This window comes from Hetaerina americana, unplaced genomic scaffold, assembly GCF_022747635.1.
Source record: "Hetaerina americana unplaced genomic scaffold, ioHetAmer1.1.p SCAF_22, whole genome shotgun sequence".
NCBI lineage: Eukaryota > Metazoa > Arthropoda > Insecta > Odonata > Calopterygidae > Hetaerina > Hetaerina americana.
In genome coordinates this window covers 7,734,726-7,759,464 of record NW_027286786.1, presented here as the reverse complement: position 1 = coordinate 7,759,464, position 24,739 = coordinate 7,734,726, and the positions used below count along the sequence as shown (strand labels likewise).

The window sequence follows — 24,739 nt, the reverse complement described above, 5'->3', positions numbered from 1 at the left end:
CCAGTTTCAAATGTGATATTGCAACAGTAAGTAAATTTTCCTCAGCAATAAATTTGCACGAGTTCCTCCTGTACAGGAGATTGTGTTTAACACAACATACTAAAAATTAGCAAAATCGTAAAAAAATATTTACATAAAAGTACAAGGCATTAATATTTTCTAATAACAGATCTTCAATGAGACATTTATGCACTGCCTCGATGTTTTCCAATAATGGATGCAAAATAACCATTATTGAAGAATAATTGAGACAACATTTGAAGGCAGATATGAAATTCTCAGAAGTCAGCAATAACTACAACTAAATTTGAATTAAAATAGGAATGCATATACATCGAAACTTAAATGCAGCACTGAGAAAAAATCTTACGACACTATTGTGCAGCTGTTGCCACACATTCACCTTGAAATCGCTTAATAAAACTATTTCTAACAAAAAAAAATGTATACAGGTCATTTCATAAAGGGAATAATAAGTAGTAGCAATAACAAGAAGCCATTATCAATAACATCTGAAATTGATGCATGGAATCTAAATAAAAATTTTAAATTCAAAGTTTTCTATAATAGTCAGCCATCTATTGGTAAGCACTTAATAAAGTATACTATGTCTATGACTCAAACATCCACAATGTTATTTCCCATTTCTCAGTTTCTATGAATATGTTTCATCTAGTTAAACAGTTGGTGCTTTTCTGAGAGATTCAAAGGATTCATTCACTCCATGTGCAAGATATGCAATTCCTTTCTTAACATTAGATAAAATACGGCAGTGGATTCAATCAAGAGATGAAGATTCGCACAAATTGAATTGGACAAGCACTGAAGTATGCAATGGCTCATGAAATATTAGGATGCAGAGAGAAAGTCTGCGAGACTTAGGGAAGTCCATCACCACGCATCCAAAATGCTTCAGCATAGCAGCGTGCACATAGAGGTCAACAACGTATCTGCAGGTTTTCCACCTTGTAAGAGAGAGTTGGTGACTAGGTACGCAAAAGTTGAGAGGAGGCTGTTACCAAGTCATGCTCGGTGACTTGTGTGAAGGAACTGACAACAGCCCAGGAAATAGATACGCCTCGGATCGACTTCAAAACCTTCCAAAGCTGGTTGACACAAATGCTTTGGAGGATAGGATTTGCTTTTCAAATGTCGCACATCACCCTCCATTGAGTAATGAAGGGTAGCTCACAGCCTAACAGCATTGCATAATTTATTTCCACCAATGGCAAAGTTTTCTTTTGGGCCAAATAGGGAATTCTAACAAGATACCCATTTACCTTGAAACATTGTAACTAGCTCCACAAGAGTGGAGGGAAAGGTGCTAATTTTTAAACTAATATATCCATGTGATTCAAAACCTCAAGAGCTTATCACCAGAATATCCATGCTGTCCTCCCAAAGGAAGACACATCCCCCTCCATTAGAACAGTGACCCCACAAATTCACTCGGGCTCAGCCTGGCCCCCATCATTATAGGGTAGTTTGGTTGCCTTATGCTTTGACATGAGAGTTCTGGTACTATCCACACAAGCCATGTGCAGATCCAATTAATACTTGTATCATCAATGAGTTCCCATATTAAATATTATCATAGAGGTGGATGTTTTGAAATGTATCTATTTTTGCAGATGTTCATCGATTATCATTTTTCTTCCTCTTTGTGGTTGCTCCTTGTTTTACCTTGTCAAGAAATATTTTCCTGGGAATTTATTTTCCAGTATTTTTTATCAAAAATTTTGCTATCGGGTAGATTCTTATAAATACATTCATTCATCCACAGCCACACTAATATAAACCTTGTACACATATCATACAAACAAAATACACATATACATAAACACACCTTGTAAACAAAATCATATTAATTCACCTCTCCACAAATTGACATTTTTTACGGATGATGAGCACATTAAACTTTTATCAGGGTGCAATTTTCATTAATGTCTCGCATTTTAGGCATAATTATAACCTTACCTCTTATTTTCGGAGAAGGTAAGAACTTCTTGAACTATTCCATCACCTGGGCTGAACAGGAAAGACGCACCAGTACCAGTCTGTGGATGCCTAAGTTGAACTACGTCTGTTGCAGCACCGCCTTGACCAGCACCATCGGAATTATCAATTGCCTCTCCTACAAAATATTAAATTTCTCTTACAATTTGACTTTATACCTCGACAGATTCAAATAAACTTGTCGCCAACTGAATTAATGATTTTAAAAAACCGACGAAATTAATATCAAAAAACATTTAAGCACGTTGCAAGGGGTTAGCAACACAGACGTGCATGGTAATATGGTGAAATACGGGACGATCTACATTTATCTTATGGGAACAATCTGTTGGGAAAGTTTTCACAAATTCATATGATATTAGTTTTCTATTTTCCAGGATTATTTTCCACGATTTCTTGGATTAAATATCGTGTGAAATGAATTTGCCGAGATTAAAATTATGTGAAATGTAATGTATCTATGTGACACTCACGAGAAATAAACGTATTTAACACACTTTGCTATTAATCCACTAAAAATTCACGAATGGCCACTAACTGAACAAAATAAATTATCTGTACGTGTGCACATTATTCATCATTTACAATACGTTTGAGCGGCAGCGATCGCTACAAACAAATGCTTACTTCAATATAAACGTGCCTTCATTAGATCATGTAATGTATATATAACATGCTTAATTTGATGGCTTTGGTTGATATAATCTATGCATTCATCCTTCCGTTAAAGCGGGTCTCAAGGCAATTTTATCTTCTCGGGTCCGTATGTATTCTGCCATGAAGATACCAAAAGCAATAAATAGTCTAGAGGGGCTTCGCCACAGTCGAGTAAAACGTGAGAACGAAACCACAAAAATATTACATAAAATCTGCTTGAATTGAAGTTAACCAAGAAAAAACACTAATGAGTACATTGAGAGAACGTATTTATTCTCTAATTAACCTTTTAAAATCTTAAAGAAAACTAACGGCTCCAAGGTGGATACTTAAGTACTTGGAATGGGAATGTCACGGAAAGTACAACTTATTATTTATGAATATCGAGCTTTTGAAATTTAAAAACGTATAGGAATAACATTCCTCCTATACTCCTATCAGCGTACGCCAATGACCCGAGTAGCAAAGGACTATCTTTAGCCCGCGTTATATTAGGCCATTTTCTTTATTTAATCTCTAGTTCCATAACGCAGCCATTTACGATAAAAAATGACTGCATTCCAGATAATATCATTGAGCATTTTACTGTTTGTAAACAACATTCATTAATTTTCATGATAATTAACTGCCATAAATATTGCATGTTTCAATGTCAGCGAAGCAACTGACAGCTCCCCATCCGAAGACGCTTTCTTGTTTCCTAACATTAACGTACCTTTAAGGAGGAACACCCATGTATTTGAAGATTGGTTCGAGTTTTGAGTCTTCACACATTTTTTGGGAGACGCTTTAATCCTCGGCATCTTCAATATTCGCAAACTAAAATCTCAACTTTTACATTAATAAGTCAAACGATAGAGCACACACAGCAGACATAACCATTAGTACTAGGCGCTCACCCGGGTGACCTCGGGGTGGGACGCTTGCGTTTTCGAAGCGGACTTGCGCGTCGTGGCTATTGACCGACTCTTTAGTGCAAGAATCTTAATTTTTTTAAGAACTACGCTGCTGAGAGGGCTGCAACCAGAGGCGGTTGCATGCGTAACGTGAAATTAGTCTCTCATAGTTATACAAGTAAACAAAAATAACCGCTCCTCGTCATATATAACCTAGGCCGATTTAAAATTGGTGATTGATATAAAATAAATACGTCATCTGGTTAAGTGTCGCAGAAAACCTGTGATTACTATTACAATTTTAAAAGTCTTTTCATTCATACAAGTTAATAATAATAATATATTTAACAACCAAAACGAAGATACGACTAGATTTCCTGCGCACATGTGACTGCGAACTTTGCTTGTACTTTTTGTGAGTAAATGTATTACTACGCGATGTTGTTGTTCTGTTAATCATTTGCGAAATTAGTAAAGTAAGAAGTCCGTGTTCATTAGTAGCGGTATAGATTTGCCGTTCATAAAAATTTATTCACTTTGATGATACCCAGCTCTGTGCTTAGATAATAACATTTGCCTATAGAACTATTTTTAGTTGTTGTATCACGTTTCTGCGGATTTATGATGGGGGCTCTGTGACTTAGTTACATGCCACGGGTCAGGGTTCGCGTTCAGGGTCTTTTACTTTACATTTTTGTGAGAATCAATTATTGCCGATTTCAAAGTAAGAAAGCAGTGTATAAGTGAAAGTAATTTTCTCGCCGTGTAATTGTTGCCCCTCGAGTTGTAACAACAATTCATTTGACTTGCGTGAAGCGGTATTTGTAATGTGTACAAACAAACCTGAAAAGCAGTAATAGAGCACCTCTGAAGTCGAATTTTGTATTAACTGTATGTCTACAGCCAGAAATTTACTGTTATGCCACTTAATTGATTCGCAGACATGAGTTTTTCTAGCGACGAAGTTAATTTCCTAGTGTATCGGTATCTTCAAGAGTCTGGTAAGTCATTCTGCTCGACAAGCTTCTGACGTTGGCTCTCTGTGGACTATTTCTTAACAAAATAATTTTGATTAAAAATTAGGTTTTCAACATTCTGCGTATACATTTGGAATCGAGTCACACATATCGCAGTCCAACATAAATGGTGCTCTTGTCCCCCCTGCTGCCTTGCTTAGCATTCTTCAAAAAGGACTTCAGTATACTGAGGCAGAAATAAGCATCGGAGAGGTACATTATCCATTTAAAATTATATTCAAGGTAAATGCTTGTTTTCCGACCCCTGGCTTAGTTGATTTTATGAACCATATATTTTCAGGATGGCCAGGAAGTAAGAATCGTAGAGAGCCTCTCTCTAATTGATGCAGTCATGCCTGATGTTGTTGCGAGTAGGCAGCAGCAAAATCAGCAAAAGCAACAGTCTGTGAAGTCTGAACCTCCTGATATAAATGGGGAAGAAGGTAATGTTATTAATATTTTCAAGTCGCTGTGAAAGCCATTCTAGAGGTTATCTTGGTTTCTCTATGAAGGTTTCTGACTTTTATAAAGAAAACCATTCTGAACGTTTAAAAAGATTATTCAAGCCATTTGTCACCCAATATTTCTGAATGAATAACTTATAAATAAAACTTTTTGGTTTGATTACTGTTTGGTGTCATCCTTCGGAAGTTTTCAGAAATGGGCAAATGTTTTTTGTTTCTTTTGCACGTAATAAAGCCATTTTAGTTTAATAATATTTCATGTTTTATATTTTTATTCCTCATTATTAATTGCAGTCACTTCAAATGCCAATGAGAACATGGAGGTTGATGGAAGCATCGAAATTCCCCCGAGCAAGGCCACTGTTCTAAGAGGTCATGAATCTGAAGTGTTTATCTGTGCCTGGAATCCTACAACTGATCTCTTAGCATCTGGGTATGTTTTATGTAGTTATCATGACATAATGCATACATGTATTAACTTAATTCTGCATTATTTCATGCCAATTCGTGTAGTTGTTTTGAGAAAAGATTACCCACACTAATTTTCAATGCATATGCATCATAATTAGGGAAAATTCATACATGTATGTATGACATGATATGCCAAGGTACTGTGTACCTTTTCCTACCCTATTTTGCAAGGCATGGTGGTTCTTCCTATTAAGATGTGTCTTGGAATACTGTTGCTGATGCAAATTCATATATTTTGCACAAATAATGGACCTGTGTCTTTTCAAAGTTTTGAAAGAAGTAGTGCATGAAATAAAACTGTCGAATGAATAAAAATGGCATGAAAGAGAGACCCTTGCACCTCTTTCCTACATAATCACCTACATTGAGTGATGTAGTTGCCAGTTCCTTGTGCTGCAAGCATGTGATGTTGTTTATTTTCTTTAACTAGACTGTTTATGACTTCATCCCTAGTCAAGACTATGTCAGCCTATTTCCCATCAATTTAATGTACTTACCGTGACAGATAATCAAGCTCTGCAGTTGAAAATAATCCCAGTTTCTTCAGCATTTTGCAGAAGAACCTGGGAGGAGATCTTTTGAGTGGCATCGATTATGCATCTGCGTGTCTTTGGTAATTTTTTTCATCAAATAGTGTCAGTGCAATATCTTCCACCCCAAGTGTTTAGTCTCTTCTAGTTCCAGTAATCTTGTAGAATTAATGTCAGTGGAAGGAAAATTTGTCATTTGGGGAAAGAAACAAACGTATAGTAATTTAATCGGGTCCGAAAATAGAAATTTTAGATAAAATGTGGTCAAAGAACTACAATATAGAAATTGGGTCTAATGAATGTGTAATTGAAACCATTTGTTAAAAATGAAAACAATAAGAGCTGATGCTTGTGCAATTTTGGCTGATGTGACATTTATTAGATTATCCAAGCTAAATGTTCATTTGACTCTTGTAGAAAAACTAATGCGTCTATGAGTAGAGGATCAAGAAGGGGTGAATTCGGACACCATGTGTCCCAAGGCATTCAATTTATTTGAATATGAAATAAAACCTGCAGTCATCTACTGTTTCCTTCTTGGCAAGTCATGTTAGGCCTAAGAGATTTAAAATATGGTTCAAGCACAGTGCTGTGAAATTAGTGGGTGAAAGGGCTTCTACTGACAGTTTTATCCCATATCTTAACTGCCTTGATAAAATAGTTATGTTTACAGGCCTCAACTGATGTTCAGCTGTGATCTAGCACCCTTGTTTTGGACAGCAATACAATACATTTTCAAAGAACGAGCAATCAGCGTTAGTATTAAAGGCCATTAAGGATTGGCGCACGTTGTTATTATCAAAGGGAGGATCTGGCACATGGGAAAAGTTAATTAAGTGCACGACAAAATTTCATGCCCGAGTCGTCCATCCTGTGGCCATAAAGAAAAAAACTTTATTTTTTAAAAATACCAAAGCACACGTAATGCATATCTACGCTTACAAGAAATGTGTGGGAATGCTTCTTTGCTTGACAATCATTGAGTTTAAATACTTAAACACTAGATTATCATGCTGAAAACTGACATTAATTAAAAGGAAATATATTTCTGTCAACTGTAAATCAAACCACTGACTGAACTGGGTCAAATTTTGATTTGTGTCTCAGATGAGAGAAGTTAGATATCTTAAAAAGCCAATTTTGTCTATTAGGTTTAATTTTTTACTTACCAATGCTCCTGGTCCCCCAACTATGATGCAAAATGCCAACATATATACCGAGGTATTCAAACACAATGTCAATTTAGTGAATGGGTGAAAAAATTAGCGCACATATATATACGTAATGTGCAAAATAATTTTCATTGAGTAATCCAGTTCATGTCCTTAAAATATATTGCTAATCCAAGAGTTCAAGGACGTAACTGTGTATTCTCCATTTGATTTGCTTTTCAAATAGTGCAATTTCAAAGGACGTAACCATCAAACTATGTGAGGGTTGAATGTATTGTTTTTCAAAAAGGTCTTTGCTCAGTTACTGAAGTTCATATCTTGATTAGGCATAAACTGGCCACGGGTAATTTTTTGTGTTATTCAAGCACACGTTAAGGCTTACAGTTTCATATCTCACGCGAATGGTTGTTCACTTTGCAACTATGGAAAGTTGCCCATTGTTTCATTAACAACTGCTGTCATTTGAGTTTGAGGAATTTATTCCACCATTCAATTTAGGAGTTAATTATTTTAATATTAATTATTGTTATAATTAAGAAATTAAAACTAGTTAATATCATCATTAATTCTATGAACCTAAAAACATCAAGACACTTCTGCAGGAATATAAAGCTTAATACATTAATTGATAATTTAATTAGATTAAAGGGAATTGGAATACTAAACACTGAGCATGATTTGATTAATTACTTAAATGTCTGAGAATCAGTTGATGACAATCCACAATTTCACACAGCAAAAGAAGTCATATGTTCCACATCCAAATCATTGATTTTGCCCGTACTAAAAATGGGCGCTTAAATAGGTGCACTGAATCACAGACGAAAGGAAAAATGAAATGACTCAGGCAAAGTTCTGCTGCCTAAAATGGAACTGAAATGAGTGGCTACTATTTCATATATTTCTCAGTTGATGCAGTCATTTAAAATCAGATCTATTTTAATTTTAAAATTGGTGAAGTTGTCATTTAAAATTAAAATCACGTCTGTTTTGTTATTTTCCATCATTACCATCAGTATTATTTTATTACAAAGATTTTTGTCTACACTTTTCCCTATCCGGTGCCAGCTCCCCCTTGTTTGGCATGAAAGATAGTCTTATATCCAATGCATCCCCCTCTGTATAGTCTATTGCTCTTCATTTTTTAATATCTCTGTCCTTTTGATATTCAGCATCAGGTTTGTCTCCATCCACTCTCCACACCAGGTTTTGAAAAATGTTATCCTTCTGTTTTGCTTCTCCAGTGGTTAATTCCTCTCATCCATAGAGTCTCATACCCATCTCAAGTGCTTTCACGTTTCACATCCTCATTTGTGAGCATAGCTTTTTTCATCAAAGTAGTTGTGTCTTCATTGGAAATGCCTCCTTGCTTTAGAATTAATCTCTGCTTGATGCATCCATCAAGGTTCGTCCATCCCACACTGCCCCCTGATTGGGTGAAAGTTCCTAGATGTGTTCTGATTTATCTCTTTTTAATCCAATATCCACCCACATCTTCTCTATTCTACATGCTAAAATTTTAGTTTTCCTTTTGTTTCTTAATATCATAGCCCATATTGTTCAATCATATTTACAGGTCTTCTGGCTTCTCTATTTTTATGACAATGTCACTGTCAATATGGAGCATGTCTATATTTTCCCCAAATTCCCTTTTATTTTATGCCCATTCCTTATGCTTTCTCATATTTCGTTGCCTCTTCCAAATATGTGTCAAAGAGTACTGGTGAGAAGTTATTCTTAAATACAGCCATCTTTGTTTTCATTAATAGTTTTCTTCTGTTCTTCAGTAGCAGTATGATGGCTGACAAGAGTTGGCAGATTATTGTATAATCCATTCCAAGTGTTTCCAGTTATTTCAATGACTTTTGCAATTAACCTAATGAAAATTAAGTCACAGCAATTTTTGGTTGTTTTCATTTTCTTTTTTACAAGTCATCTTGTGCAGAATGGACTACGACTGATGTAGTGAAAGGGTCCGATGACCCCTAGAACTGTGCTAATGATAATTGCTCCTGGTAGGGTCACCCATGCCAGATAGGTCGAAGGTTAGGAGCCAGACGAAAGGTAGTCCATGCAGCGTCTGTCCCTCAGTGAGGCAGCTGCAAAGGCATCTGACCCCAGTGGGGCGGCCAGTAAGTGATGGTGTCACGTTAAAAACACTATTGAGGAAGGCAACGGGTAAACACCTCAATTATCATTCCCAAGATAAATATGATGGTCACTGAAGAGATTTTGAGTCCTGGCAACTACGAGCTCAGCCAAATCAACAGTGTGTCGTGCCTAGCAGCGCGAGAGGCAAGGCTTCCATGGTTGTCATTTCACAAAGGGAAGGGAGGGAGTGTATATAGTAGTGCATTTTTTGGTATCAGCTATGTACTCCAAGTTCCACTTGCTGATTCCTAAATTCCTTATTTTGTTACAATTAATTAATTTAATTACATAGTAGCTATACAGGATTGTGATTAACTGGTAAGACCTATCTGATTCAGTTTTTTAAGTAGTGGTTAGTTAGGCATTGTTAAACATTCAGCTCATGGTTTTTAGTATAAAAACTCCTGTTCCACACATCGCTAGATGACAATCAGTAATGTAGGCTTTATTTTGTCGAAATCCCTATCCTAGATGAATTTATTTAAATGGTTTAAGTTTTTGAGCATTGTATATTAAGATTACCACATCTCAGCACTTAATTCCTTTGTATTTTGACTGGTTATTGTAATTATCCTGCATATCCTAGAATTATAATTTTAACTGGTATGTTGCTTTTTCAGCTCTGGCGATAGCACAGCCAGAATTTGGGACATGAGTGATAATTCAGCCTCGCCTAATCAGCTGGTGCTTCGCCATTGTATCCAAAAGGGCGGAACGGAAGTGCCTAGTAATAAGGATGTTACTTCATTGGATTGGAACGTGAGTAGTGATTAGTAGTGTCCAATTTTATCAAACAATTGTCAATTAACTCTTTTTGTCCCAATTGACCCATTTGTTCGGACAGTCCCTGGTTTCCCACTCCCCTCCCTACACTCCTCCTCTTAATTAACATTTCAATATTCATTTCATATTGGTCCCCCATCTGAAACCAATATAATTACTTTGTCAATACTTAAAATGCATTTCTACGTTCCCTTATTGTAATTATTACTCTTTCTGCCCCGCATGTCCCTTCTAACATTTTGTTGGTCCTGTTGGAGGTGGGTTGACATCATCACTTGCCAACCCAGGGGTTGCTGGTTCATTTCCCACCCATGTGGGTTTTTGTCCACCTAGATCTTGGGTTTTAGTAATTGTATCTCTTGTTATATATATATCATTACTAAATGTTCAATTTGAAGGCCAAAAGTGGTTTTGGATTAATTCCAAATAAATAAAATAAGTTAAATAGATACATATATCAAGTCCTCTATGAAATCCAGTGAGAAAAATCTCCCGGAAAGCTTTCCTCCTTAAGTTTGTCCCATTTTGGCCATGACCTCCCCCCACCATTGCAATTCGTAGACCAGTTCCCTCATCCACTGCCTGCCTGCATGTCATTTCAAACCTGACTCACATTTTTTCCCAGCTTGCCCTACCACTCCCACCATGGACAGGGATTTTCCCAAATCGCCCCATCGCAGACAAAAGACCTTTCCCTTCCCAGCACCCCCCTGGTGACTCATCCAAGAATGAAATTGAATGAAATGAAACTCCTCTCCAGCAACATACTCACCCCAAGTGAAATTTTCATTCTGAATGAAGATGCTTCTCACCTACCCACAAAGTAAACCACATCACTATCCTCATGGACGTCCTGCACCTCCACCAGAACATTGGATGGAAAGTATTCTGAAACCCACCCTTTCCCCCCGGCAGTAACCCAATCCTCTACACATTCCTGAAGTTCAATGCCCCGTCGTCGTATGAACCCTAAACTCTCCCTCCCAGTTGAAATTTTCTGATACTTCCTCCTCTCCAAATTCCCTAGTCCCCCATTTTTTCAATCCTTAAAACTCAAAAACAATCTACATGTGCTGAAGAAGAAAATATTTTATTCTTCCATGTACATTTAATTATGCACGAACGATATAGGTTATGACTTACTAAGTCATCATAAGATGAAGTACAGAAGACACATTCAAGCCACCTGCCACTGTACTCTGACGTTGAATGTTCATGGAAATTTCCATGATGAAAAAAAGAGTGGAGTTTGTAAACTGCACTGTGAGTGTTCCGCAATTCACATTGGGCAAACGGGGGAAATTCCAAGAACAAGTGAAAGAACATTATGCCTGTTTCAAAAACGGAAATCCTTCTTCCCATTTTGCCAAACACCTACTGGACAACAACCACACATGTGACTTGGTTCTGGAGATGGTACATTTGGAGAGGTAGGGATGGAGGTTAGATGTCTTTGAACCTTTGGAAATTTCCAGGAACATTCAACGTTGGTGTATGTCAGTAAATGACATGATGCTCTCCCCTTTCCTAGACCGCCCTCCATTTCACCAACCATCACCTCCCCAATGCCGTGCCCAACCGTCTTTCTCCCCACTCCCTCCACCATGTGAACACAGCAGCTTCTCTTTTCTTCCCTCCTCCCCCTTACCACGACATCCCTCCCTCCTCCACTCTCCATGGTATATAAAGCAATGCATCTTCTGTACTTTACTTGATGATAACTTTGTAAGTTGAAATTTAGATAATGCATAATAAAACGTGTCTGGAAAAACTAAGCATTTTTGTTTCAGTATTAATTGCTTGCACCAAGTGATGCCTCAAACCATCCAATCAGTCTGCATATGTATAAATAACCCAAGATCCACCAAAAAGGCGTGTGGCAGGGGGTGCAAGCACCAGGTGGGATGTTTAAGGGATAAGGGAGTGGAAGGGAAATGAGAAAAAAACACACTCTCAAAATAAATCCAAAAAACATTCAAATTTCAGTAAAGGGTGCGGCAACATAACTTCCTTTTTTGTAAAGCAAAATCCCTTTAAAAAAGGAAGTTGGGATGCTGTACCCTGGACATACGTGATTCAAAGCCGTGCCAATGTCAGCCAGTAAAATAGTAAATGAAGAATACAATGCATCTTTCCACTGTCTTTTATTCACGTACAACCAGTTTCAACGCTCAAGTGTCATCATGAGGTACAAATTAATCAAGACGCAGTCCATTTATACACCATTCATTAGTCCCATGTGGTCATATGGGAGAGGATTTGCAAAACTACTCACCATAGAACCCATAGCCCTAAAAAGACTGATTAATAACCTGGGTATTGTTATAACTTTAGCACAGAGAGATTCAATTATGGTCATAATGAACACAACAGACTATATTAATGAAGCTACAAGAAGCTCTATGATACCCTCCTCTAAATGTACCCCTGCTGGTCGGAACATAACCTTCCACAAAGGCACACCACCTTCCTGAAAAAGAAACACCCGCCTGAAGGACCATCCAACTTGCATATTTCTCCCCTCTCCATCCCTCATCCTCATACACCACAACCCTGCATTCTCCCAAAAATTCACAAATAATTAATTAATTCCTAATAATTCATCCTGTCATTCCATAATTTCACCGTGCAACTCCTCAAATGAATTAATTTCCGGCTTTGGAGATTTTTACTTTGAACCACTTGTCTACTTCTTAAATTCCTTTTAGTTAAGAAATGAATCACTTCCGTGGGCAGCACAGTCGAATCTCCCTCCCTCAAGATTCCAATATTCTCATAGCCACCATCTCCTGCCTTACGCATAACTCCCTTTTCTTTTCATCATAACCACTGCTTCCACCACAAAGGTTCCACTATGGTTGCCCTCATACGCATGCCCACCTTTTCCTCGGCCTCCTCCAAAGAAAAGTTCCTTAAATCACACACCCTGAAACCCTTCTTATGGCTTAGGTTTGTGGGAGATATTTTCCTCCTCTGGAAACATGACTCTTGATCCCTTCAAAATCTCATTTCCTCCCTCTTCTGTCTCCTTCGCAAGCCCTGCTTCGAAAATCACCCTTTTATAGACGCATCACTCTCTCTGAAGCCAAGATACCAGTTGCCTCATATGAAATCATTTGAAATGACAACACCACTAGTGACTCTGTTAAAATGTTACTGTTGCGGCATCTCCCGCAGTTTCTTTGGAATGAATTTAATGGTTGAGTTTGGTGTGCTTTATCCTCTTTTTTTACGCCTACTCCCCTGCAATGTTGTTGAAAAGAAAAAAAAATTAACCTGGAGCTTAAACTAGTAATTTCAAAAGACAACAAAGTAAAAGATGGGATATTTCCAAGAAGTGCAAGCTATTCTTCACTTCGTAGTTCACCTGGAACCAAAAATGTGACCACTTGTAATAGGTTTGGCCAGGAACCCTCATTGCTTTGAAATGAAAAAGGAGATAATGAAAAAGCCTCAGATTTGTCACAGCTGTTGGGTGCTGGGAATGGCCTTAAAATAAGATTTCTCGTTTCTTTAATTTGGCATTTGGTTCCATCTCCAAATTCTGTGTAATCTATTGGATGCCTAATTTATATGATAGTGTGTGGGAAGGGTCTCTGGTGAAGTACTTTTTATAACCCACGGATTGCACTGTAATATGTTTGGCTGTTTTGTAATCCTACTTATTTTCTGTGCATTGTGTTGCCAGTGCTTAGTGCTACTTTTCGATTGTTTTTCTTGCTCTTTTTGTAGCAAAGTGAAATACTCAATGAATTCATAATTTGAGATAATTTAAAAATATATCCATAGATGGCCTTGTGAAATCTCAGTTGTGCATTTCAGAAGATTAAGCTAATCCCACAGGTGTAATGTATTAATTTATTCAAAATTTAAAAGCCAATGAGTTGTCAGTGTCATGTCTTTTGAATTCAGTCATGATGATGTATCAGGTTGTAGACTATTGTTTTGTAGTTTAAAACATGTTTGATTAGACTATTTATGGAATTATTGTTTCATGATATGTGTAATACTAAATGCTTTTCCCTTTGTTAATCAAGGACAAATGTGTATCTATTTTTTGTAGTGCGATGGAACATTGCTGGCCACTGGGTCATATGATGGCTATGCAAGAATATGGACTACAGATGGCCATTTGTCCAGTACTCTTGGACAGCACAAAGGTCCAATATTTGCTCTTAAGTGGAATAAGCGAGGAAATTACATACTAAGTGCTGGTGTAGACAAGGTGAACTTTAAATTGTATTTGGTGGACTCTTTTTAACCATTCATATTTTTAGATGTAGATGTGTTCATTCATTATTTCATTTAATTCATTATTTTATGTTCATTTATAATATGGTCGATGAATTCAGGAGTAATTTTTAGTCAACACTCTCGCTTAACTTCTTAGATCTTTTGATTCTTTTTCACTGTATCATTTCTCAATGCTGCTAAGGTACTGTCTTGCTTAGGGTGTCGATATCAAATCAAACCTACTCCATCTGGAGAATTTGTAATAAGATGGTCATTGAGCTAAATATTTAAAAAGTGATTTTGTTTTAATGTGTCATATTGGTTTGAGGTGGTCTGTATATCATGCAATGAGATCTCTCTGTAATCCGGTTAATGTCTGCGCATTATTATTTTTCCAATCTTGAAGAGTAAAAATTAATTTTGTGGAAACAAACTTATCATCATCAGTATTTCACTCCTAGATTGATTCATTGTAGCCCTCCATTCTTCTCAATTCTGTTTTATTTCCCTCACCCCTGATAGCTTATCTGTTTTTAATTTGTTCCGTGCACTTATCTCTTGGTCTGCCTTTATTTTACCCTTTTATAATGTTTCTAACTAATCTGTTGCACATCAGTGCCTATCCAATTCATCTAGTTCTTCTTTGCCTCGATTTCTCTGTATCATCCCATCATTTTCTTCTCTGCCATGTATTTCCTCATTCCTCACTGACAAAATTAAAAGTTGCCACCTTGAATTACAATCTAAATTAAACGTGCACAAACTAATCTTGCTTGAGAAAACAATAAAAACATGAAACGAGTCATCTGCGCAGAGTTTATCAGCTTCCCCCTCTGCATATTTATTGGTTCTCACCACAATCATTGGTTTGGGTAGAGATCAGTGTTCTTAGCAACTCTGCTATCATCTTTACTAGGTGTCAGACTGCAATTTCTGCTGCCGTCATGTAGGTATGAATCTCTTGTTGCCTAAGATGTTTCATGTTGGAAGTCTTATGTACTTGGCATAAATGATGGAAGACAAACCCCACCATATTGAACACATTCTGGCCAAACAATTGCCTTCCCTCTGTCTCTTCACCTCCATTTCAATCTTTGGCTCCCTCCTTAAGTGATGCGTGTTTCACTATCCCAGTTCCTTAAAGCTCCCAAGGGACAAATGCTGCTTCAAGGGTTTTGAGCATTCATTGTGGCGGGTGTCCAGGCCCTCTCTCTCGATGATGCATCGGCTTACTTTGCCAGTAACGTGGGGGCTGTTTGATATTATGTAGTCACTTACTTGTATGTTAGGTGAACTTCTAGTTATTTACATGAAATTATCAGGTAGAAAATGAAAAAGGCTGGTCACATGGAGTGAATTGGAAAATTGAGTTACAGCAATGAAGTATGACCTTGCCAGTAAAGGCCATTTGAATGCGATGGGAAGACGAGAACCAAGATACGTAAAGGAAGATATTGAAAGTTCTAATTTCAGCAGTAAAACCGGGACTCTTATGGGTGAATCACAATTTTATTGGTTTTCTCAATACAGCCAGTATCCCAATTGATAACCATAAACTGCACATTTCTCCCTCCAGCTGTTTAGGTCTCATTAGCTTTTTATGCCTACATAATCTGTACATTATGTATTCTTGGAGGCATCTGTATAGTTAAATAATTGCTTCTCCCAAGTAATAGCATTATTAATAATGGTATGAATATGAGTACTTTTTACATCAGATAATAATTTACAATGTTAGTGTTTCCATGATTAATTACTATTACTTCACTTAATAAAAAAAATGACTTATATTAATGTTTTTCACATTTATTAACTTTCGCATTGATTTTTGTGGTCAGTTCATATCTGAATAGTGGAGAAAAGTGTGGGAAACTGAGAGGTGGCCCAAGGCAGAGGGCAGGTTGCTCCAGACATGAGCAGGCCATGGCCGTGGCCTCCACACTATCAGGCAGTGGGTGCACACAATGTCCGCATGAAGTTCAGTTGACTGCATTTTGTGCCCACCACTGGCCAAATGCTTCGGGCAGTATCCGCCAGTTTGGGGAAGCATAGCACTGCCATAACATGTCTCTGAGACTCTGACGATTCATATATTTTCTTGATTTTTCCATTACGTGGCACTAAAGTATTGGCAATTGTTGTCAAGAGTCTGAATCGCCACTCCTGCATTCAAATGTTTGCGTCATGCATGTTGACGTGCTTGGTTGCCATTCCAATCCTATCATCGGAGCTCTCCAAGTATAGCCTGCGACAAATTTGTGGGTGGGTGCATCCATTGCACCCAAGTCCTCCAGCCCAATGGCAAAAGCAAATGAACTGTGCGCCAAGCCCCAAGAAGGAAAAATGCAGAAATGGAATGGCACTGGCACTTTGCACAGCTTGAAGTGAGAATTGGCACGTCCCCCGGTGCCTCAGGCTGTGGTTCTATTCCAACTTGTTTGATAATATTTGTTAGTAGGATTGCTCATTTTGGAGTTTTGCCTTGAGGGATCTGAAGTGCACATGGGCGTCGGGAAAGGGAAGTCCGTTCAGGGGCGGGTGGTGCACCCCAAGAGGGTGGGCGAGCATTGGAGTGCACCCCTGGAACTGATCTTCAATTTTTGGATTGGGAATTCCAATTCTCAATTCTTGGCCTGGAATCGGAGAATGGATTTGACCCTTTACTTGTCAAATCAAATCATTGTAAAAGCTGAAATGTACTAACGTCAATTGGGCTACTTATCTACCAATAGTATTTACTAATGCTATGCGACTAGTAATTTGATAGCGCCCATTACACTTGGACAAAGACTCCCTGCGTAGGAGAGATTTTAATCGTATGTGGCCGTGTGGCTTTAGACCTCTCAGACACAGTCATGGACTGACCAAAACGATGCCGGCTTTAAAGGATCACTTGCTTTTCCAACTCAAAATTCTGTTTTATCATAAATGTATGGTTGGGTTAATGAAGGTTAAAATTAGGAGTGGGTACCTATTGTGTTCCCATAAAGTCGCAAATGGGTCATGCCCTTTACTCCCAGGAAGAGTTATTCTCTCAAAATGTTTCCTGAGAAATGCAGATGAGAGGGAAAGAGGTTGAGGGAGGTGGAAGAGTAGAAGTAGAAGCGCATGCTCCAGCGTCGCGTGTGGAACAACGTGGATGAATGGACAAGATGATCTGCCACTGAAATACCCTCGATGCTTATCCCCTCATATTCAACTGTTGCTTTTGTCATATTTTGAGCTTTGGCAAGCTCTCTCCTCCTTGTGAGCCGAGCTCTATGGATTGTTTGCAAGCAAACCAACCAACCAAAGGATCATGATTATTCTTCCAAGTTTGCAATCGCTCAAATTTGTGAAAAACAAATATAATCCCATGAGGTGGTATTTATTATGCTGGGACTGTAGTTAAGATTCATGTTATCAACAAAGTCACCTTGAGCTTGTAGATATTAGTGATTAACTTATCATCTAATTTTGCATTTATTACATTGCCAATGGCTTTCAATTCATTGTGAACTTATACCTGTATGCTGTATCATTTTTTCCATCTCAAATTCACTTTAAAGATATAATAAAATTTCATTTTTTAATAATGCCTTATCTTTTCCTTAGACCACAATAATTTGGGATGCTGCGTCTGGCCAGTGCACCCAGCAATTCTCCTTCCATTCAGCACCAGCCCTTGATGTTGACTGGCAAACAAATACTAGTTTTGCATCTTGCTCCACAGATCAGTGCATCCATGTATGCAAATTAAGTGTGGACAAACCAATCAAATCTTTCCAAGGTCACACCGTAAGTATATGAAATTGTGTTAATGTAATTGTATATATGTGTATTTACATTTTTCTCATCTGACTTTTTTCTTGTAGAATGAAGTGAATGCAATCAAATGGGATCCACAAGGCAATCTTTTGGCCTCCTGTTCTGATGACATGACATTAAAAGTGAGTTTTTAAAGACTTGTGAAATTTCTGGTTTTTTTTTTTGAGCTGATTATTTGACTGGTTTAACTTTTAAAGAATGGTAAATAGATGTAATGCCATGTGGAAAGTGAATGTATAATATGTGCTAGAATAATCAATTAAGAAGCTAACTGTATGTAGCCTTTTGGCTTCAAGGTATTTTCTTTTTAATTTTCCGGACATATTTCATTAAATATAATGTGGCAACAGCATATTAATGAATAAATATGTTTTACGCTCAATTTCGTGGGCATAATACCTTTTTCAAATTACCTCTTTTGCACTTAATGTGGCTGATAGTAGGTACTAGTCTTAAGTAGATGTGTATGTATTGTTTAAACCTGGACCTTCCATCAACAACATGTCATGCAAAAATTTATTTCATGAAAGTATATGCTTTTGTTCATTTGTAATGGCAGGTTTCTCTGTTGACTTTTCCGATTCTCATTTCATGAAATCATAGCATTTATTGTTTGCCGACGCTTGGTTGAAAGCTCAAAGCCTTTGCATTGAATATTAAAGACAAAATAATATGGTACTCTGATATCAAAAATTGCAGAAAGAAATATTTATATCTCTAAGGATAGGTGTATGTACATCATCTGAATGGTAGCTTTTTTCCTCCCAATTGCCAATTTCTTTTGTTGTTGAACATCAAAGTTGTTAAATTATCTTATCATTCCAGGAAGTACGGCATTATTAATATTTGTTCAATGATTTTATTTGTAGATATGGTCAATGAAACAAGATACCTGTGTCCATGATCTTCAAGCGCACAGCAAAGAAATTTACACCATTAAGTGGAGTCCTACTGGTCCAGGAACACCAAATCCAAATATGAGTTTAATTTTGGCCAGGTAAGACATTTGTATAACATTTTCCTTCTACTCTATTTTCATGACTGAATTCAAAGAGAATTAAATAGTTGTGATGAGAAACCTTTAACTTTTTGTGAACCTAATGGGAGTTTAAAATCTGACATTTTGGGAATATACAGTATACTGTCCATGCTGATGGATGCATGATGAAGCACAGTTAAATACGCAAATTAATGGTCATGATATAAACAGGTATATGTATGCGGAAACTCTCCTTTCTCATTCCATGTGTTCCAATTCAAGTTATTTTCAGCTCTTGAAAGTATTTTTTCCATTTTGATAAGGGTGGAATTACAGTTTTACAAGAACACAGATAAGTCTGATATCAAGTGAATACCAGAATGTATTGTCCTCAGAATGCTTAGGCAATCACGTAGCCAGGAAGGAACAAATGGCTGGCAAAGGACAAATACAGACAAAAGGATCACTAATGTGGATTCATATTTCTCATATGTGATGTACCGATTAAAGTAATGCACTGTAGAAAGCCAATGACTTATTTGTGATATCCAGTAAAGTGGTGTATTTGCTCTTGCCTTAAAGGAGAATATGGAATTCTCAGGGCTAAAAAATTGCAAGAAAAATGATAATGGAGAAGTATGGATCGCACAAAAATGTTTTAATTAAAACATTAAATACAATAGACACTTTTACCAATAGTGCATGGACTTAACCAGCTTTTGACAAATGAGTACCATCGGGAAAGCATATGGTTGCTTTTTTTGTGAAGGTTAAATAAAAGTTAAGAATAGTAAAAAAATTTATTGTGAAAAGTAAATGTTAAAATCCTTGAGTAAGTAGCAACTATAATTTGGGAAGGGAGGGTTTTAGGTCAATAACAAAATGGTAAATATGTATAGCAACATCTAATTTTTTAAACTGTTTTGTTGTCATGTTGTTGAGTCTTGCAATACAAATGATTCCTTTACATTTCCACAGGATATAATTAATTACTGTCCACTAGGTTCATTACACTGTATCATTATCTGGCCTGCAAATTTTTTTTTATTCTTCCTTGTGCTCTACTATGGAATTCCATAAAATATTGGCCTTAACTGTCTGTCAAAACATGATTCCTACTCCCAATGTCAGTGAACTAAGACTTTTCTTTTGAGTTAAATTATTTTTTTACCATTTAAATTATAAAATTTTAAATGATTAAACTTGGAAGCAAAAGCTTAATTTTAAATTAAGCTTAAATTGGAAGTGAGTTCTCAAACATTTTATTACGTACTCTGATTCTGCTCTGAGATATAAGATAATGAAAAATAGTGTTTGAAATCCATTATTTTGAAAACTAGCCATTATTTGGCTTTTTTTAAAGATCTATGAAATGTTTCAAAATGTATTGAATATCAAAAGGCCCAACATGTCCTGTGGTTTTTTCCCTGTTCAAGAGGTCGCAGGTCAACTTATCCAAAGTAGCGATAAGTGACCTACTTTAGGAATATGAAAATTAAATATATCTCATAACAACAAATTCTGATTGGTGACAATTGACGCAAATCTTAGTATTGCCCTCCTAAGAGTAGGTTTTCTTTCAAAACATGGCAAGTTTATGTTACTGTATCACGTCGGATGTGGTGGAACCCTGATGAGCTTTTTTTCCCCTAGACTCTTGAAGATTTAAGCTGTGATTTCACTGTAGAAGTTAAGGTACCCAAAGTACGGTGTGACCTAGGTGACTGTGAAAGTGATATCCCCTGTGCTCTGTTTTATAAAGTAGAAATTTAATTCATGGTGTCAAAATTCTGGAAATCTCTTTTCATTTGCATGTGCTAATTTGTTCCGGTCCTGGGAAGGCCCATAAAAATAAGTTTTGAATTTGTAAGGGAACAAATCCGAAAGCTAAGCTACTGGGAAGTGAAGTCATATTGTGCATTAAAATTATTTCAGCATTGTAACAAAATATGGTACTTGTAAAAATAATCACAATACATATATTACATAATTAAGGATGGGACAACAATTATTGTTCCCTTTCAATTGTCTTCTAAAAAGATGATGCAGTTGGATTCACTCTGGGTATTTGAGCTTGTTCAAGGAATAATCGAATATCTCCCCATCGTAGAAATAAATGTTTTTATCGAGTGGTCATTAGCTCAAATTCAAGATAATGGCATGGTTGAGAAGTTAATTTCATTTTACTGGATCTGGGACAGCAGAATGTATTGGTGTTTGAAAATGTGTTTTTGTAAATGCTTATATGTAATCAAAGAAATGATGAATGGATATCCATTCCAATTGCCTCATCATTTCAATTCCTCGTCATTTGAAGTCTCATTTGTGTCTTGCATGTGCAGTGCATCATTTGATTCAACGGTTCGCCTGTGGGACGTCGAGAGAGGTGCTTGCATCCATACGCTCACAAAGCACACTGAGCCTGTCTACAGTGTTGCCTTTTCTCCTGATGGAAATTTTCTTGCTTCTGGAAGTTTTGACAAGTGTGTGCACATTTGGTCGACACAAAGCGGCCAACTCGTGCATTCGTACAAGGGGACTGGAGGGATCTTTGAGGTGTGCTGGAATTCTCGTGGGGACAAGGTTGGCGCCAGTGCTTCTGATGGCAGTGTAAGTATTGTTTAGTATTTCAATAACTAAATCAGCGGGGGAATTTCAGTTTAAATTACATTGCCTTGAGAGCTCAAGTGATTAGAGCATCGGTCCGGCAAGTCAAAAGATCCGGTGTTCATGTCCAGGTCAAGGAAATATTTTTGCGCATGTGATCTACTCAATTATCCTCACATGGTGTAGCCTTTACCATTTTTGGAATAGGAACAAACAATGATCTCGCAGTCTTCCAGCCACATTCCTCTCTAACAAATGCTACAAATTAGTGTATGAAGACTCTTCCTCCAAAATTTTGCTAAAACTTTAAAGTAGTTCCGCAGGAATGTTGTCTACCCCCACGGCTTTATTTGATTTCATCTCCCTGAATACCCTTTCTATCTCATCGTTGAGTATGCCAGGACCTAAGCTATCTACTTCTACGTCATGTTCCTTTTCTATGTCTAATTTTGTTGGTCTATGTTCTTCACCATACAGTTCTCCTATGTATTCCTCCAATCGCTCTTAGATCTTCTCTGGTACAACTAGTATTTTTCCAGTGTTATCTCTACTTGTCAACACACATTGTCTCTTTTTACTTCTGAATAGTTTTAACCTTAAATAAAGCAAAAGAAATGTGGTGGAAAATGCAAGACGCAGTGCAAGGATATGAAAATTTTACAGAGGAAAGATGAAATAGGAGTGCTATGCAAGAAGGTTGAAACTATTTGGAAGTAAAAAGAGACAATCTGTTTTGAAAAGTAGAGATAAGGCAGGTAAGATAATAGTTGATACAGGAAAGATCCAAGAGAGATGGAAGGAATATGTAGGAGAACTGTATGGTGAAGAACTTAGACCATCAGGGTTAGACATAGAAAAGGAACATGATGTAGAGGTAGATAACTTAGGTCCAGGCATACTCGACGATGAGATAGAAAGGGCATTAAGGGAGATGAAACTAAATAAGGCCATGGGGGTGGATAAAATTCCTGCAGAACTACTGAAATGTTTAGGAAAATGTGGGAGGAAGAGGCTATATGGACTGATTTGTAGTATCTATGGCAGTGCTGTTCAACGTGTACGGTATATGTTAAGGAAATGGTCAAGGAGACATGGGAAGATAGTGATGACGAGGATATGAGAAATTGAAATATTTCAGGCATTATAATGTACTCATGTGAGTTCATTAGTTCTGCAGTTTGTTAGTATATTAATAAGTTTTCCGTGTCTACGTTTTTTAGTGGGCCGTTGGGAAATGTAAATAGTAGGTGATTTGCCTCTGAAATATGACTAAAATATGTCAAGACAGCTCTAGGTGTTCCCCCTGGTGGCAACGATGATGAAAATGTGATAAATAATTATCAAAGATTCTGCGATTGGTACTCTTACTGCTCTGATTTAAAATGTCCACATTGATGGATATAATAATGCAAAAAATTATAGGAATAGAGTACTCAAATGTACGTGTACTTGAGTGTTAGCTTCTAGATATCAAAATGAAAATGTAGACCAGGGTGAAAAATGTAAGGTTCCCAGGAACGGAGAACTGGTGTCAAACTACGGAGGCATTGGGGAGAGGTGGGGGGGGGGGCATGCAGGAACTTCTCTGGGAGAAATGGGGTCAATCTGTACGCAAGGTGGAACTGTATACACAAGTATATATGTGGTGCGTATCATGTTATTTCACTTGTTTCTTCATATTCCACCTTAAATGATTGACAATTATTTATTGTTTCTCTCCAGGTTTTTGTTTTAGATCTCCGCAAATTATGAGAGGAGGCCCACCCAAAAGAGAAATAGATTGGACCACTTATGTACCGAAGTTTCGTGGAATCAAGCATGAACGCTCAAGCATATTTAGCTGGAGGAAGCAGGCGGAACATGCCGGCATCCTTGGGTGGTGGTTAATAATTTTGACCAACTTAATGGTAATACAACGATGTTGGCAGCCATTGTTGTGAGTGACAAATGACCTCGTTACAGGAGAGTGATTATTTTTCTGTTTGTGTTGAAACTGTTGTGAAGTGGAACAGTAGTGTGTGTACATAATTTTATCAAACTCATTGTGTGTGATTTAGACTCAAAATCTATAAATTTGTATTTATATATTGCTCCCCTCTGTACTCGTAGGATACTTGGATTTTGGTGACCAGGTTAGTTATCTCATTTTAGCATTTCATTTATGAAGTATGAGAAGGATGTTATCCTTGTCAACCTCCATTTGTAACACCATTTTAAATATTTATCATCATTATCTTTTTTAGGAATTTTTGACAGTATGCTACAAATAAAAGGCAGTGAAGTAAGAATTGATTTTTTTTGATAAAATCATGCAATTCCTTTGTGACTCTATGTCATTTTTATATACTCTGTTGTGATTATACTAAAATAAAAAATATCAACTTAAAAATGAGGCATTTCTAGGGGGGGCAGAAGTGGGCATATTCTTGATTTCCCCTGTATTGGATGATACCCGGGTAAATGTTTTAAAAAAATCATTAATAAAAGTAAGTGTTTATAACATCGCCCGAGAATGTGTTCCCTTAAGTGCCCTAACCAATCCTCACATTCTCCGTTTACCCTCCCAGTCTCTGTGTTATAACCATCTAGGGTTTGCAGGTATCTTGCCAGTGTTATTTTTAAATTTCATGAGAATAGGCTGGATATTGTTGTTGTCCCAGCCATTGGCTATGTCTATGTTATTATTATGCACAGCATACTGTGATGGGCCTTTCCATCCAATCCCCTGAATTTTGATGGATTCAAATTGCAAAAGAACCCACCCTCTCTGAATTTTCCTCCCCCCTTCTTGCCTCCATTCTTGGAGGAGGAACCTTCTGCTGTAGATGGATGGCATGCTTCCATCCTCCATGATACTTGAATCAATAGATGCTGCAGGCTGCGCTACCCCTTGTTGAGCCAGCTCTTGTGATACATTTGGGCAGATGAACAAAAGCAGTAGAGGGCAAGCACCACCT

The 24,739-nt window shown here is 37.2% G+C and overlaps 2 protein-coding genes across 2 annotated transcripts in view; one reads left to right on the top strand and one right to left on the bottom strand.

Moving 5' to 3' along the window:
* The window catches only part of LOC139689323 (ribonuclease H2 subunit B), a 50,586-nt gene extending 46,789 nt beyond the window's left edge, over positions 1 to 3,797 (bottom strand). Inside the window, exons 1-2 of the mRNA XM_071586407.1 lie at positions 3,389 to 3,797; positions 1,978 to 2,134 (exon numbers count right to left, since the gene is read on the bottom strand). Of these exons, the coding sequence (XP_071442508.1) occupies positions 1,978 to 2,134; positions 3,389 to 3,476 (245 nt within the window). The 5' untranslated portion in view covers positions 3,477 to 3,797. The remainder of the gene's footprint in view (positions 1 to 1,977; positions 2,135 to 3,388) is intronic.
* Positions 3,798 to 3,893: 96 nt separating this feature from the next.
* Positions 3,894 to 24,070, top strand: ebi (transducin beta like ebi). Its single transcript, XM_071586406.1, has 11 exons — positions 3,894 to 4,570; positions 4,653 to 4,798; positions 4,887 to 5,028; positions 5,344 to 5,482; positions 9,994 to 10,132; positions 14,220 to 14,381; positions 17,984 to 18,166; positions 18,244 to 18,318; positions 19,066 to 19,193; positions 21,518 to 21,785; positions 23,505 to 24,070. Exons 1-11 carry the CDS (start codon positions 4,513 to 4,515, stop codon positions 23,532 to 23,534), a joined length of 1,470 nt encoding a protein of 489 aa, XP_071442507.1. The 5' UTR covers positions 3,894 to 4,512; the 3' UTR covers positions 23,535 to 24,070.
* Positions 24,071 to 24,739: the final 669 nt, after the last annotated feature.